The 14,859-nt window shown below is 34.9% G+C and overlaps 1 protein-coding gene across 6 annotated transcripts in view; it reads right to left on the minus strand.

Moving 5' to 3' along the window:
• Positions 1-14,859, minus strand: part of LRCH1 (leucine rich repeats and calponin homology domain containing 1) — a 121,918-nt gene that overhangs the window by 23,508 nt on the left and 83,551 nt on the right. For all 6 annotated transcript variants that reach the window (XR_008966343.1, XR_008966341.1, XR_008966342.1 and 3 more), the window contains 3 exons: positions 12,938-12,985; positions 11,616-11,685; positions 1,401-1,510 (listed from right to left, as the gene is read on the minus strand). Coding sequence is in view for 3 of the 6 variants with exons in the window: in XM_057381706.1 (XP_057237689.1) it covers positions 1,401-1,510; positions 11,616-11,685; positions 12,938-12,985 (228 nt within the window). In the remaining 3 variants the exon portion in view is untranslated. The remainder of the gene's footprint in view (positions 1-1,400; positions 1,511-11,615; positions 11,686-12,937; positions 12,986-14,859) is intronic.

Raw genomic sequence — 14,859 nt, forward strand, 5'->3', positions numbered from 1 at the left:
AGTAACACATTAAACAAGCATTACTGGTAATACTAATACTGTGTAAAGAAATCCTTATTACTTGTCCACATTTATGCGTGACATGGTGAATAACCTGGTTCTGCTTTTCACTGTGAACTAATGCACAAGGCAGGAATCATCTATGATTTTTTTAGGAACCTGCGGACTTGCTACATATTTGTGGTAACTCTTAAATGCTAAAAAACTGTATTAAAGCTGCTGAATAGACTAGGCTCAGAATAACTACAAACTAGTGCAGTTTATTACTGCTACTGCCATTTTCTTCCCCCATTACCAGTAAGTCTGTTTCATCTAATTGCTGCATCTTGTCCTTCTGGCATCATTTAAGTTTAGAATTGAGAGTATACCATATTCTATCAAGTATGTTAAATCTTCAAAAAGAAGTGTTCTGTTAAAAAAAAAACAGGTTAATTTATATTTAAAACAGGTGACAGCCTGAGGTAAAACAATGAAAATCTAGAAGTCCGCATAGTTGGACATTAAAAATGCCACCTTTTAAACACTAGTTGGTAAAGAGAAAAAAGTGAACCCTCTTGCTTTAAAATTAAATAATAGAATACATACTATTTCAAACAAATTGATCATTTTTCCATTAGCCGTTACAAGAAACTAATGCGATAAGAATGAATTGTCTTGTAATTCAGTTGTGATGTGAAAACCACTTTTGACTCTCAGAATTTGCAGTGATACCCTCTGTTCTGTTAATGAGATATAACTGGAAACCTTCTCAAGCTCAGGCTTATGACATTCCTTGCAGCAAAGGTTGTCATCTCTTTCAAGCACAACCAGGTGTCACACAAACAGTGCTACTGAGGTATTGGTTGTGTAACACAAACCCTATACACCAATTTTTCCATGAGGCTCTAGATTCTATGTTCAAGACAATGTACAAGGAAACTGCTTCTGTATTCAAATCTTTCAGTGATGAAGTATTGATTTAATTTCTAAGAAAGTTGCTTCAAGCATTAGTTATCTACTTTCAGCTTTATCAAATAAATTTCACTACATCTTTTACATGTCAAACTGAAAATTTCTCCAGCTGTTTGTAAATAGTCCTTGACCTCTCTCTTACGAAAGAATACTTCATCATTTCTCATTAAACTAAATAAATCATTAATTCCACCAGTGCAAGACATGTTGATTAACTGTATGTCATTCAGGTAACTCACGTTATTATTTCCCATCTTTACAAAATCTTTCTGAAGTACAGACATCAGATTGTGATAAAGCACTTCAGCAATAGTCTCATCAATGTGATCTGTAGAAGTAATATTGCCTCATTTAACCTTTTTTATATTTCTCCTGCTTAGGCAACTTTCCCGAAGAAAAATTTAAAAAGACAGTCCATCAGAATAAACTAATTCCACCAACACTCATACCTCACGTAGCTGTTCCACAAGCTCTCTCTCCTCTCTCATCTGCTCCATCTTCCTTCGAATTGTGAACTGTGGATCTATTGATTCCAAATTTCTTTGTGGTCTTAAGAACACTATGATTTTTAAAAAGAGAGATTTTAGTTTAAGAACAAAACAATTAGATTTATTTATTTCTAAGTCAAGCAAAATCCTTAGGCACTTCCTCCAAGCAAAACCAGAAAATTTTCTTGTCCTTAGGAGGTCAGAAAAATCTGATCTTGGATTACAGTCATGAATGGCTGTTTTCTGGATATTGCTCTAGGCAGTGTCCTGAGGCATCAGTAGCGTGGATAATTTGTCATCCAAATCCTAATCTCAACAGGCAAATTTTGTCAGATGATTAAGCACCAGTAGCGTCCTTTAGAGAGTCTGATCTGTATACCCCTTTGTATTTAACATAGCAGGAAATACCTCTTACTCTTTTAAGTGGAACTCTCTCTTAACAAGATGCTGAATTGTGTAACAAGCTGTGATAAGCTTCCTACACAGAACAAAACCTTACTAGATAAGGTTATGCTAAAAAAAAAAAACACCCACCAAACAAAGACCAATGTAGGAAGACTCAGCCATTCAGTAACTGCCTACACTAAAAAGTTATACAGCAAATGTAGCATTACACAAACTCCTGGCAGTTCTCCTTCCCACCAGTCCTGTCGACTCTATCACTTTGCCCACATATAGTTCCTTAAAATAATCACATGATATTTCCCCAAATATGCACCTCTCCCCTTCTGCTTTTGTGATCAGTGACTGTTTTGAATGGTTTGGAAGAACAAGAAGTATGGTCAAAACACAACTGTCGCCTGTTTGTGACTTTGTTTGCCATCTCACACAAATCTAGTCATGAGGATTCTCACCTGTGTGCAGGTTCACCTGCGTGCAGGCTGCTAAAGTAATAAGATGATTGACCTAAGCTACTTCTCTAGCCAAAGGGACAGACAACACCTATGCTACTTCAGCCAAACGGTAGAAAGTTCTTTCCCCTAATTACTACAAAAAAAACCTTAAGGCAAAAACCTCCTTGCATATCTTCAGGCTAATCATCTGAGGCATCAAGATAGAAAAAACCATGGCCAGTTACCAAACTTGCTTCCTTCCCGTACTTGACTCGCAGAGTCCTAATTTAACTTTACTCAGGCAACTGAAATTTGCTACACTGCTGTCAAATCAGTGATTTCTGCAATGCCCTATTAAATGCTATTTCTTAAATAGAACTGTTTTTAAATAAAAAAACCCTAAATACTACAGTTTCATATTAGAAAATTCTTTTCTTCATAATGTCATCAGAAATCCCAGTGGCAGAGTGGGACAGCATCCTGTAGAGGATGTGCAGGACTGAGTACTACAGACAGCAACTGCAGCTCAGCTCCCTTCTCCAGGTGGACTACACATCTTCATCAGTGTCACCATTCAGAAGGATCTACACACAGGTGCACASATATAAATAAAACGCATTCTATTTGCTGACCTGCCACACAGTGCACGTGAGTAGCAAGGCCATGCCTTCAGATGCAAAAGGCCCACAGTTTTACTGACATTAAATCTTTGGCTTTGTAGAAGGCAAACTGGATATTTGGAATTAAATTCTATATCCAAAGTAAAGTGTGTGAATAGGTCCACTTGCTAACATTTTTAGAAAGGTGGCAGATGGCTATGACTGCACATGCCCAAATATGCTTTTAGAACACTTGCATATGGTGACAAATACCTAAAATGTTATTCAATAAGATATGATTTATTGATTTTTTATCAATTTATTTTTTGCCACAACAAAAAAATCAAATTCCAAGTTTTTCAAGAGAGAAACCCTTATCAAGGACTTCTATTAACTACAGAACTGTAATGTTTTACATCTCTGTATTAGCAATCCTGTAGTAATTTACTGGAGACTGCTTCTACATTTTTAAGAGGTGAAATAAAAAGCTTCCTACACAGAACAAGTCTAGTAATTGAGTTTTGCTGCCTCTCAAGATGAAATACCTGGATGAAAATCCTTCTTGAATAGTAAAACCACGTTTAAATGATATTTCAAAGCTACTGTAGCTTTATTAGCTAGTAGCAACATTTCAAATGATTATCTACAAAAACTCTAGTACAGAATTATGTTCAATTTTCATAGAATTAGAATATTACAATGGTCTTCATTCAGTCTGGCCACAGCTATCCGTGTTTAGTGCCAAGATCTACTTCCTTCCAATTTCAGATTACAAATGTAATCTGAAAGGTATCAGCATTACTTTGTCAATTCCACCACAAGAAAAAGGCAGACTAATCTCAAGCAGTGAGAAACTACAATTAGAAGCTTTTCAATAAAAATAAGTTTAACTGATTGAAAAACAGAATAAAAAAAAAAAACCTCCACACTCTAAAGCATTCACTCTAAAAGTTTTAGTTATGTACTGAATTTTTAAAAAAAGTGTTCCCATACAGGAAGTTTTGGCAGTCCTGAGTGTTGTTTGCTTCTCAGCATTGCACACAATGTCCAGCAAGGGGAGGCCACACCTCACACACACCTGAATATCAATTTATTACTCTTTCAAAGAGTCAGTTTCTGCTTTTTGAACCCATGGTCAAGCCAGGTTATTATGCAATGCTTGTTCCAATAATTTTTTTTAAAGTATTTTGCACAAGTGTCAACAAGTTAGACGAGTAACAGTTAATAACACAGTATGTATTCAACGTAACAAGGACAAACTTCCTGGTGAAATTTTCATTTCTGCACCGAGTTCCAATGCACATAAGTGCACTGTTACTTCCACATCAAGGAATCAGTGTACTGAGTCCTTAGTCTGACAACTTCAGGTAGACCACAAAATGATTTAACCTGACTCTAAAAATAACAGACAAAAAGAAAGTTGGACTGATGACAGACAGAGATGAAACCAGGCCAGAAGCTTATAGTTGGCATGCTTCTTTAATAGATTTATTCTGTCTAAATTTGAGCAACGGAAATGCAACAGCCTCAATTAAAAAAAAAAAAATGCAGTCGTAGAAGCAGTTTCTGTAACAGCCCAAGATAATAAACACTAACATTTACATTTGGCTTAATTTGAACGACAGGAGGCATCTATCTGTCCCAAATGTACAACCTCGTCTGTGCCACTCCTTTTATTTAGAAGACTAAAACAGTAACAAATACAGGGTTAACACACATCAAATTCTGTACTGATAGAGGCACCTCTAGGTTTCTGTGTTAGAATATTCAACAGCTTCACACCATCATGAACTAAATTCAGTTTTTTCAACTTACCAGTTACAGAATTATATTCCACACTTATTTTCCTTATGGAGATGATTCCTTACATATGCTATCTTTTATGGTTTTATAACCAAGAACACTGAGGCAAACAGCAAATATTGTCAACAAAAGAACTAAACTAAGAACAAAACACCCCCTCTGAAGGGGCTTCACTCCTGAAATCTTGGGTGGTACAAGTGCGACTCTCAGTGTGGCATTCAGTGTGGCATCTGAATGGTCAGAGAGGAATACTTCCTTAACAGTAAGCTAAATGTTTGCATTTAGCATTCAGTATTTGTGGTCTTGGTTTCAATCTAATGTTTTTGACAGTTTCACTATCTTTTAATACCTAAATACCCTTCTAATTTAGGGCAACTGGAAAAACATGGCCCACTTTGCATATTAGTGCTATGTCTCAGTGTATTATGACAATAAGCCCCTGGAGAAAAGCAAAACAAAAGCAGCAGTAACAGAAGTCCCCTAATGTACCTGACCTTCACTATTAACAGCTTACTAACAGTTTCTATTGGATAAAAATCCCTATTTTTGCTTAGCTGACTATTTCAGCTTTGTTTCTTTATGGATTCTTCTATTAAGCTGGTTATRCGTCTGCACCAATAAATGGAGACAGAAGCAGGATATTTCAATAGTCAGTATCTTGGAAAAAAATAATAAAGTGCAGAAGAGAGAGCAGCAAAATTAACTGCTGTTTGAGAACAACTTTATAAACTCTTGAAAATAAAGCAAGTAAATAAACCTACACTAAAATAGTTCTTGGAATTAATATAACATGAAAGGCTGGGTTCCCAGAGTTGAAAACAGTGAAACATCAATCATTAACTTTTGACACTACCAATTCCAGAGCAAAATAAAGTGCATCCTCTGAGGTATTTAGTCTTATGAACATCCCCTGGAGAGCACTGTATTTTGTCCTTAGCTACATGAGGCATTCACCACATACTCATGTTTCTGAAAACACAAAATTAAGTAAATGATATATGGAACACCTACCATTGTCACTGTCTCCTTCAGATGGGATACTGTAGCTAAAGTTGTCCCATGTTTGTGCCTGTGTAAGTGTGTTGAAGGAGATAGGAGGAAAACTGAGGGATGGGTCTGCTGGAGGGGAGTGATAACCAGTCCAGCCATGGTGGCAATAAGGACCGGAGTGGGATAAAAGTGGGCAGCAGCATTTCATATATGGCATCAGGATTGTATGGTAATGGCAAAGATGTAATTCAAAGGTGATTAATACAAAATGCATAAATTTTGAGAAAAGAATGAAAGATGGTGCAGAATAAAAAGAACGAAAAGTTAAATGTTAGTACTTGCAAATCATACATTATATGTGCAATTAAGGCTGTTAAGCTTAGCAAGATCACTGTAACCATAGCACTTCACACAACTCGTTACAACTAAGTTTTAAGAAAAAGTACCCATAGATTTTACATTATAGCCTGAAAAAAAAACTGAACTCTGAATCAGAAGGTAAATACACTAGCCGTGAAGTTTCAATAATGAAACTTTCATAGAATAATAATTTTGACATCTTCGTGTAACTACATAATAAGAACAATTCTCACAAAGAAAATTTACACATCCCAATGAAAACATTATTACAATTTCCCAGCTGATTTTGGAAGCAGCAACTACATTATCACTTGGATTCCTATTTTGTTGAAGGATATTCTGTAAGTACATGTAACACAGATGTTTTCCTTTCATTTTAATTCACCCAATAATAAATGAAGCACTACTTTTATTTCTTGCTAACTCCCCCACCAATATATTCAAACCTACAATGGCCCACAATGCTATCTAAGTATTGGTCCTCCACAACTTCTACAGGCTTTCCAGGGACAAGAACAGGCACAGGACAACCACAAAGGGTGATTCTGAGTTTGTACAAGAAGCCTTGGCAAACCTGCATCACAGACAGTCTAACAAACACAACTTCATTCACACAACTGACTTGACTGGGTCCACTGATTCACACAAAATTGTACATTTCCACAGAAGTTACAATAGATTCCAGACTATTCACCCAATGACTGTAAAAGCATGTCATGCCTACAGCTCATGACTGCCCATGAACTTATTATGAAGCTAAACTTAGGACGCAACACAGCCCCTGCTCTCTTTCTCCATTCTGCCTTCTCTCCTTCAACTAGTCACAACACCACCAATTACTGTTCCTCAAATCCTTCAGTAGAAATTTTTATTCCTTCCCCACCACAACTACTCTGCACTTCTGTCTCTTGTCTTGATTGTGGCAAGGATTCCTGGGCAAGCTATCCTCAAACCGCCATTCTACGCTGTTTCAGAGCTGGATACTGACACCCTTAAAATATCTCCTTCCTCAATCTCTTCAGCACGTCACCCATCCTTTCAAAGCTTCACACTGGTTTCCTATTTTCTATGAGAGATTTAAATTTCTTTTCTGCCTTTCACAATGATACTGCTCTTCAATGAACTCTGCCTGCATCTGATCACAAAGTTCCTTATAACTTCTGCAATAAAAATTATTAATTCAGTTATTTCTTGTTTTCCTACATGTATCTCCATGTTTATCTACTGAATCCTACATTCAAACAACATTCAYGATCCTCAGACAAAACTAGAGATTATAAACTACCTCCGCTCTAAATGCGAAACCATAAACATAAATCAATTTAAGATTACTGTGTAGACCTAAAAGCAACTAAAACCACTTAATATTAGAAGAAAGTCCAAAGTAAACTTCTAGTAAGTACAGAAATTCCCACTTTTCTACAATTCCAAGCTAATATTTAGAAGGATGTCGCCTTCCCACAATTTTGGAATCTGTATTAACATGATGATAATTCAGAGAGTGCCACATCAAACTTCACCTTAAACTTCTCTTCAGAGTTCCACAGCTCTCTCCCTTTACTTTTTACAAGGCTGGGTCACTGCTTCTGGCTATTGGAACACCAGATCAGCTGAACCCAAGAGTCAGCAAAACTTAAACTCTGAGTAGAGTCCACACTGGGTAACAGAACACAGATTTATGGCAAAAGATAAACAGTCTGACTCTGGTAGCAATTGGGATTCTCAACTATTTTCCAAAGTACACAGAAAATGCAGTTAGGGAAGAAAATAAATGGAAAGAATAAATATCCAGAGATTAGAAAACGGTAACTAGCACTCAGATGAGAGAAAAATACTGTCAAGTTTCAATGATCATTATGTGTTCCAACTAACTTGAAATACAAGCATGTCTACCACAGATACTAATATTGTGCTTCAATTTCTCTACAAGTCACCCAAACTGAAGGCACTAGATTCACAAGTAATATTATAGTACGTAAACAGTTGCAAGGGAACAACTTCTCACTTCAGAAAACAAAGTGCTTTGTGACTTCGAGTTTTGTCAGTGCTTGTTTCAGCCTGTGACAGTACATATTTTTTTCTGTGTTGCTGTCACTTTGTAAAGCAGAAACTAAGAAACACAGTGACCTAGAAATCAGAGTACAAAAACAAAAACTACTCTTGATTGCAAGATGTATTAGTAGCTGTTCACACTTGAAGGCCTAGCATACTAAAGATACCATAACAAGACCTTAACAACACTCAATTTCAACAATTAGCACCTTTAATCGACTCATGGATGAAGGATGAAGAATTTAAATTTATTAGCTATTTTAAGTGATTTGTTTTTAGAAAGCTAATGCACTTTCCAAGAGCAAAACTGGAGCTCAAAGAAAATTTTTTCTTTTCAATGGTATTTTTTTAAGGTTTTCAAAATTATTGTGAATTTGAAAAGTCAATACCCTCTGAAAATAAGTAAAATACAGAAGGAAATAATCTGAAAACTTAGAAAAACCTTCTGTTTACCTTTAAATGTAAACTTCTGACCCTTGAAAAAACCTTTCAAGAAATCAAAACACAGTCATTACCTYTCAAAACATTTTCTTTGGATACTTTCTGTCAGCCACCGAAATGAATTTTCCCAATTTTTTGCCTAGCTTAAAAATGAAAGCACCTTCAGTCCTGAACACATATCAATATGTACTAACACAGAAGTTTAAGCCACTGTGGTTTATCCTCTGGAAGCACTTCCATTTGTGTGTGTACTTCAAAAAACTGGAATCTTTACCGGAAGTCTAGAACAGTTTACTTTCACCTTTCCAAGAGATATAAACCATTATGAAACGATGAGGAGGAGGAAAGTCAAATAGAAAGCAACATTCATTGTTAACAGATGAAAATAAACACAGTGAAAATAAATGCTCAAATTTCAGAAAAAAATATGGTCACATATATTTTCATTGAAAATATGCCACTATTTTTTCCACAGAGCATGATGGACTCATTTTAGTTAGACTGCCCATGAACTCATTTTAGTTAGAACACTTCAGTGTTCCTTTAATGTTGCACTTGGATTTAAGAGATTTAGAGAAGCAACTAATTCAAATGCAAGCCCTAACAAAGTTAAATAGTTACAACTCATTAAGACTATTTAACTTCATTAGAGCTTACGTTTTAACATTTTCTCTCAGGCCATTAAGAACTGAAATGAAAAACTATTAAAATAAACTACAAAGTAAGCTAAAAAACTTTCCTGGATCACAGAAATGCTACACCTCAGCACTAGCTCAGGTCTATGGCAATAGAGCAGTATATTATTAACAAGCACAAATTCTAACCAGTGATAGGATGGTTCTAAAGCACAAAACTTGCACAAAGTTTTAAAGGAAATATAATGAAGAAACTACAAGTTTCTTCTGCAAGCAAACCAGCTTTAAAATGAAAAACATGCAGGCATCACAAACATGCCAGCATTTTGTTATGTACTACTCTTTCTGTCAATATTTCTTAAGTGTTAGCAAAACAGCAGAGGATGAAACAATATGCAGCTTTATTACGCCTTTGCAAGGTTTCATTTTGCTACACAGTGCTACATAGCTGCATACTGCATTTTTAACTGAAAAATATTCTCTATTTTTATCTGAAACTGGATGCTAAGTTTTACTACAGCCAAGTTCCACTATCTTACCAGGGTATAAATTTAAGGTAAAATGAACTAGATGTGATCAGGTGAGAAACTGTGCAGTAATGGGTCTATCTTGGTGACTATAGCATCTCATATAGAAAAGAAAACAAGAGCAAAAGACACTACAGTACTGGTATACTCAAAGCTATTAAAATGTATGAAATTGAGTTAGTACAATGCAGAACATCAGCAGGTTCTATACTAACTGACTGTGATATTCAATGAGGCTATACACAGCTGCAATATAACCAGGGGAAGAACTGCAAGACTTGTGCACATCTGGTCTTGGACAATGTGACTGGGAGGTTTTGTTACAATCAACTGCAAAGACTGCAATCTCGTCTTTATAGAAATTCTCTCAAAAAACAGTCAATAGGCTATTTTGCCCTGATCTATTCTAGTCATTAAGTACAGGAAATCTGGGCATGGATATGCCAAGATTCAGAAGTACATGGTAAACTAACACTTGAACTAGAAGTCACAGTCTTGCATATTCTTTCACAAAGGAACTTCCAGATCCCAGCAGCAGATTTCACTGCAGACTCAGAACACAGCCACATCCCATGAAAGCAGCAACATGGCCTGAGTATCTTTGTCTTCACACATCTTTTTCCTAACAGTGATATTGCAATATTGCCACTGGACTATGCAATATTACTCAATGTTTTACTTTCAATAAATCCTGAAAGGACCCATTTGCTCATCATTCAACCCATATTTTAAATATATGTAGAAATACCAACATTTCTAAATCATCAGGAACAAGACAGCCACAATTTAACATTCCAACAACCTACATAATGCAACTGAACATATCTAACTGTGTATCATAATTACATGAGAAACTTAAAGGATCTTCCTTCATAAAAAAAAGCTGTATAACAATTTTAAAAAACCAACAAAAAACAACTAAATCTATGGGTACAATTTCATAAACATTTTCACAGTGTTTCACAAGCAGTTTCACAAACTGCTGCCATTATTGCCAAATACTTTGTTATGGAAACTACAAGCTTGTAGGGCTTTACCAGCACTTGATTAAAAGAATTYGCGGTGAATGAGAGAAACTGAACTACAGTCACAGGACGCTGAAACATACTGAAAACCTATACCGACTCTTTAGAGGTGACATGATGACTTAATATTGACTACCTCAGCACAGAGAAGACAAAAACAGAATTAAATCCTGATAATCCTGTTTTTAAAGGAAGCTGTTATCCAAATCATCAAATACATCTCTAAATTTGGGAGCCGTTTTTTTCTTACTTGTTTCTAGGTTTTATTTGTTTTGTTTGTTTTCAAATAAACTGCTGCTTGTTAAAAGAGTGGTGGTTTTGCAGATACASTGCATTGCAAATTCATTGAACTCAGTTGCTGGCTGAAGTAAAGATCTAACCTTCCCATAATGTTTGATCTTTACTCAAGCATAGCTACTGACAGACTCAATGAAGTGAAAAATTTTCTGAGCAACACAAGTGTCTTCCAAAATAGCCTAATTATTCACATACATTATTCAACAAATTCTAAACTGTATCACTACATACCAATCAAGCAAAAATCTTACTTCAATTAGAATGTCAGCAGACATGATAAATATGTATATACATATAAAATTTGTGCAGTTATATCCAAACACATATTTTTAAAAATATATATACATACAACTTCGTAAACACCCAATTTACTAGTCATGGATGAAAATTGATCCATATATAATGTGCCAAATACATACTTCTTAAAAATTCCATCTTGATTCAAAACTAGAAAACCTCAAAATGTTCCAAGCTTCTTTTACCTGTTGCACAGACAATATTACATTGCTTATTTCTTAAGGGGAGAAAAATAAGAGATATCTAATAATAACAGAGATGTAAAAAACCAAAACCAATAGTTTCTTACCCAAACATAAATTCTTTTCTCACATTACCTGATCGTGGCTTCAGGCCAAAAGGGATTGTGGTGTTTGTAGTAGGAGACGTTGGACTTTTATCCTTATTCTGTGTAATTCAAGAAAATTAAACGAAGTAAGAGTAAGACCCAGAATATCTCAGCATATCTGACTATGCAAAATGCAAAAGTTAACATCACAACATGCTACAGCTATTCCACCATAATCTGATGACAATATAGCCATAAACCTATGATAATCTCCCTTCTTATTGCACCCTATTCCTCAGCTGGAAAAGATGAGTTTCTAAAAAAAGACAGAAAGACATTCCCCCTAGTTATAAATAGGCTTGATTATTTCTCAGTTTTCTTCCATGCCATCACTTGGTTCCATCAAATATACATTTCGTGGCAGAGTACATTTAGAAAAACAAAGCAAATGCATGTTTTTTCCTTAGACATGTTTGTTTCTTTCACAAAATTAATTACCATTCTGCATGGTATTTTTCATGCAACACTGAATTTCTGCATTAAAAACAGAAAAGAGGAAATTACGCATATGCCTCAGAGCAGGACCTCCCTTAACCCTGAACTAGGCCAAGAGCTGCAGCAGGAAGGATGAGCAGCACTATACAGGAGAACGGGAGGTCTGATCATACCACCAACAATAACACAGGAAGAGTCCCATGACCAAATTCCATAATGGGAATCCCAATTATAAAGTGATTCCGTGGGGAGCTAGGAGCTACAGAAGTCCCATCACCAAGACTGGTGGAAGGCAGCTGGGTGTTCTCAAATTTGCAAGATGCTTATGCCCAATGCCATAAAGGGAGAAGCCCTATTTCTGTACAAAAAAAAAAAAAAAAAAAAAAAAAAAAAAAAAAAAAAAAAAAAAAAAAAAAAAAAAAAAAAAGGCAAAAAATCTCCATAAGGACTCTATACAGTTTTCTCCTTTTTGATCTTCCAATGAGATTTGCACTAGAAAGCTACAGGATCAATAAAATCAGATCAGATTCCTCTATGAAAAGTAATCAAGGACATGACAACTGTGCAAAAAGAAATTGTACTGAAATCAATAGAAAATCTTGTTGAACAAGGATGAATTAAAAAAGGAATGTTAAAAAAACGTGTCCGAATGGAGAAAATGTAAAAAATTTAAATGTTTTATACTAAACTGCATAACTCAAACAAGCTGATCAGAAAGTATATTTTTATACCCTAATAAATCTCTGAGACGACAAGATTAAACCACACCCCAAACAAACAAGCTCAGTAATATGTTCTCTGGAATTCAGTTATGTTTCATTTAGTATATGAAATATTAATATAAAAAATAAAAGAGACAAACAAATGACATCTTACCTCATTGTGAGAGGTTTGACCACTTGTGTTCCAAACAATTAGATCATTCTGCATGTTTGGAAAGTAAAAAAAAAAGAAAAGAAAAAGAAAACATTTCAGAAACTATATTAGTGATACACTGCAATGAGACATTTTACGAATTATAGTCAGATACCCATTAATACTTAATTTTTTCACTGAAAACATTAAATTGCATGTATAATAAATACTTTTTTTGCTAACTGAAGAATATTTTTTTGAAAAGCATGTGGAAATTATTCACACAGATTCCTCATTAACTTTTTAGCTTCAATACTAAGGAATTACAACTGCATTTATAAGAATTTGATTTTTGTTGGCTGCATTTTTTTAATTAAACTATCACAAAGGTTTAATTTGCAAATATAGATTTTCAATATAGATTTGAAGAGAGAAATATTCTGTAAGTGATCTAATTTATAATTGTAACATAACATACCTTTTGTTACCACTTCTGTTATAGTTACATTGAAAACATGTGTACACCACATTGATAAATACAACATAAAATCATTAATTAAACATCAAGCATAACTCCACAGAAAGATAACTGGCATAAATAAAASCCAATTATAATTTAATTCAAAACTATTTCCTTAGGGACTTTTTTTTTTTTCAATTGACAAAAAATGGAAACAAAAGACAGCACTTGGAACACTAGGTCCCAACAGCCACAGAGCTTTCCAAAATTTAGCAAGATGGGAAGGAAGATTACACTTCCATTTTGCTTCACAGCCTTTCCTGGCCACTTCTCAAGATTAAAAAAGAATTCTTCAGCCTTAGACATCTTTCATAATATTAGCCCAACCACCCTATTACCTGGAATAAACAGAGAGAAATCTTACTCATCTGATCCCAGCCAGTTCTACCTGGGGACTTCAATGCTTGAGCACATCTATTTTACCCTAGTCAGAATTYTGATTTTATGCTGAATTGAATTTATTTAGTAACACAAGCAGCAACACGAGTGCTCATTGCACTACAAAGAACATAGCCTGATTAAAAACTTGCTCTTGCAGGATGTGTTTTCACTTCACAGATTATGCCTAGTATTTTCACCCGCATAAAACAGCCCAGATCAGACCCCCACAAGTGTTCAGGAAGAGGTGAATTAGTGGTGTATCTTTGCTAAATTCATGACAAATACAGAGACCACACAGACTTTGACCCTGAGTTAGCCTTATCTGTTAATCTCAACAATGAAGTAAGAGCTGCTCCAAATAAAATGTGGTAATTCCAGTGTACAACATTATAACAATGGAGATTACCCAACTAAGTTGTTTTGACATTTTAAAGAAAAAGCAAAGACAAAATTAAGATTAACAAAGTCACAAGATTTTCACAGGAGCATTGGATAGTAATGATGATCATACATAATATTTGAAAAGCTAAGATAAACCAAGAAAAACCTATTTCTGGATACAACCGACAATATTAAGGTACTGCCAATACGGGCAGCATCTTCTGTGATTTTGTTGTCAAAATATGCTTGCAAAGAGCAGTCACAAAATCCCTATGTAGCAAGTTCTGAAGCAGTAACATATGCTCCAAACATTTTTTTTTTAGTTCTTAATTTCTGGATCATTACAGTGTACAAATCTTTAAATATTTTTTAAACTTTAAAACTACCATCTCAACCGATATATAGTCTATTTGCAATATTAAAAACAAGAAAAATACTGCTGTTAATATAAACTTAGAAGCTTATATAACTACAAGAATATTTGGGATGAGGAGGGAAGAGGAATCACTATTTCATTTTCTTGAAGGTCTAACTTTGAGATGACATTTTTTCCAGGGGAATGCAATCCCTGCAACTACTATCCTCTTTATGGGATAAAAATACTTTCAATAAATGCATTATATCAATTCTTTCCTAAGGGATAGGTCTTAATCAACTTTCC

The sequence above is a fragment of the Malurus melanocephalus genome, unplaced genomic scaffold (genome assembly GCF_030028575.1).
Source record: "Malurus melanocephalus ecotype Western Australia unplaced genomic scaffold, MMel_1.1 scaffold_523, whole genome shotgun sequence".
NCBI classification, from domain to species: Eukaryota; Metazoa; Chordata; class Aves; order Passeriformes; family Maluridae; genus Malurus; species Malurus melanocephalus.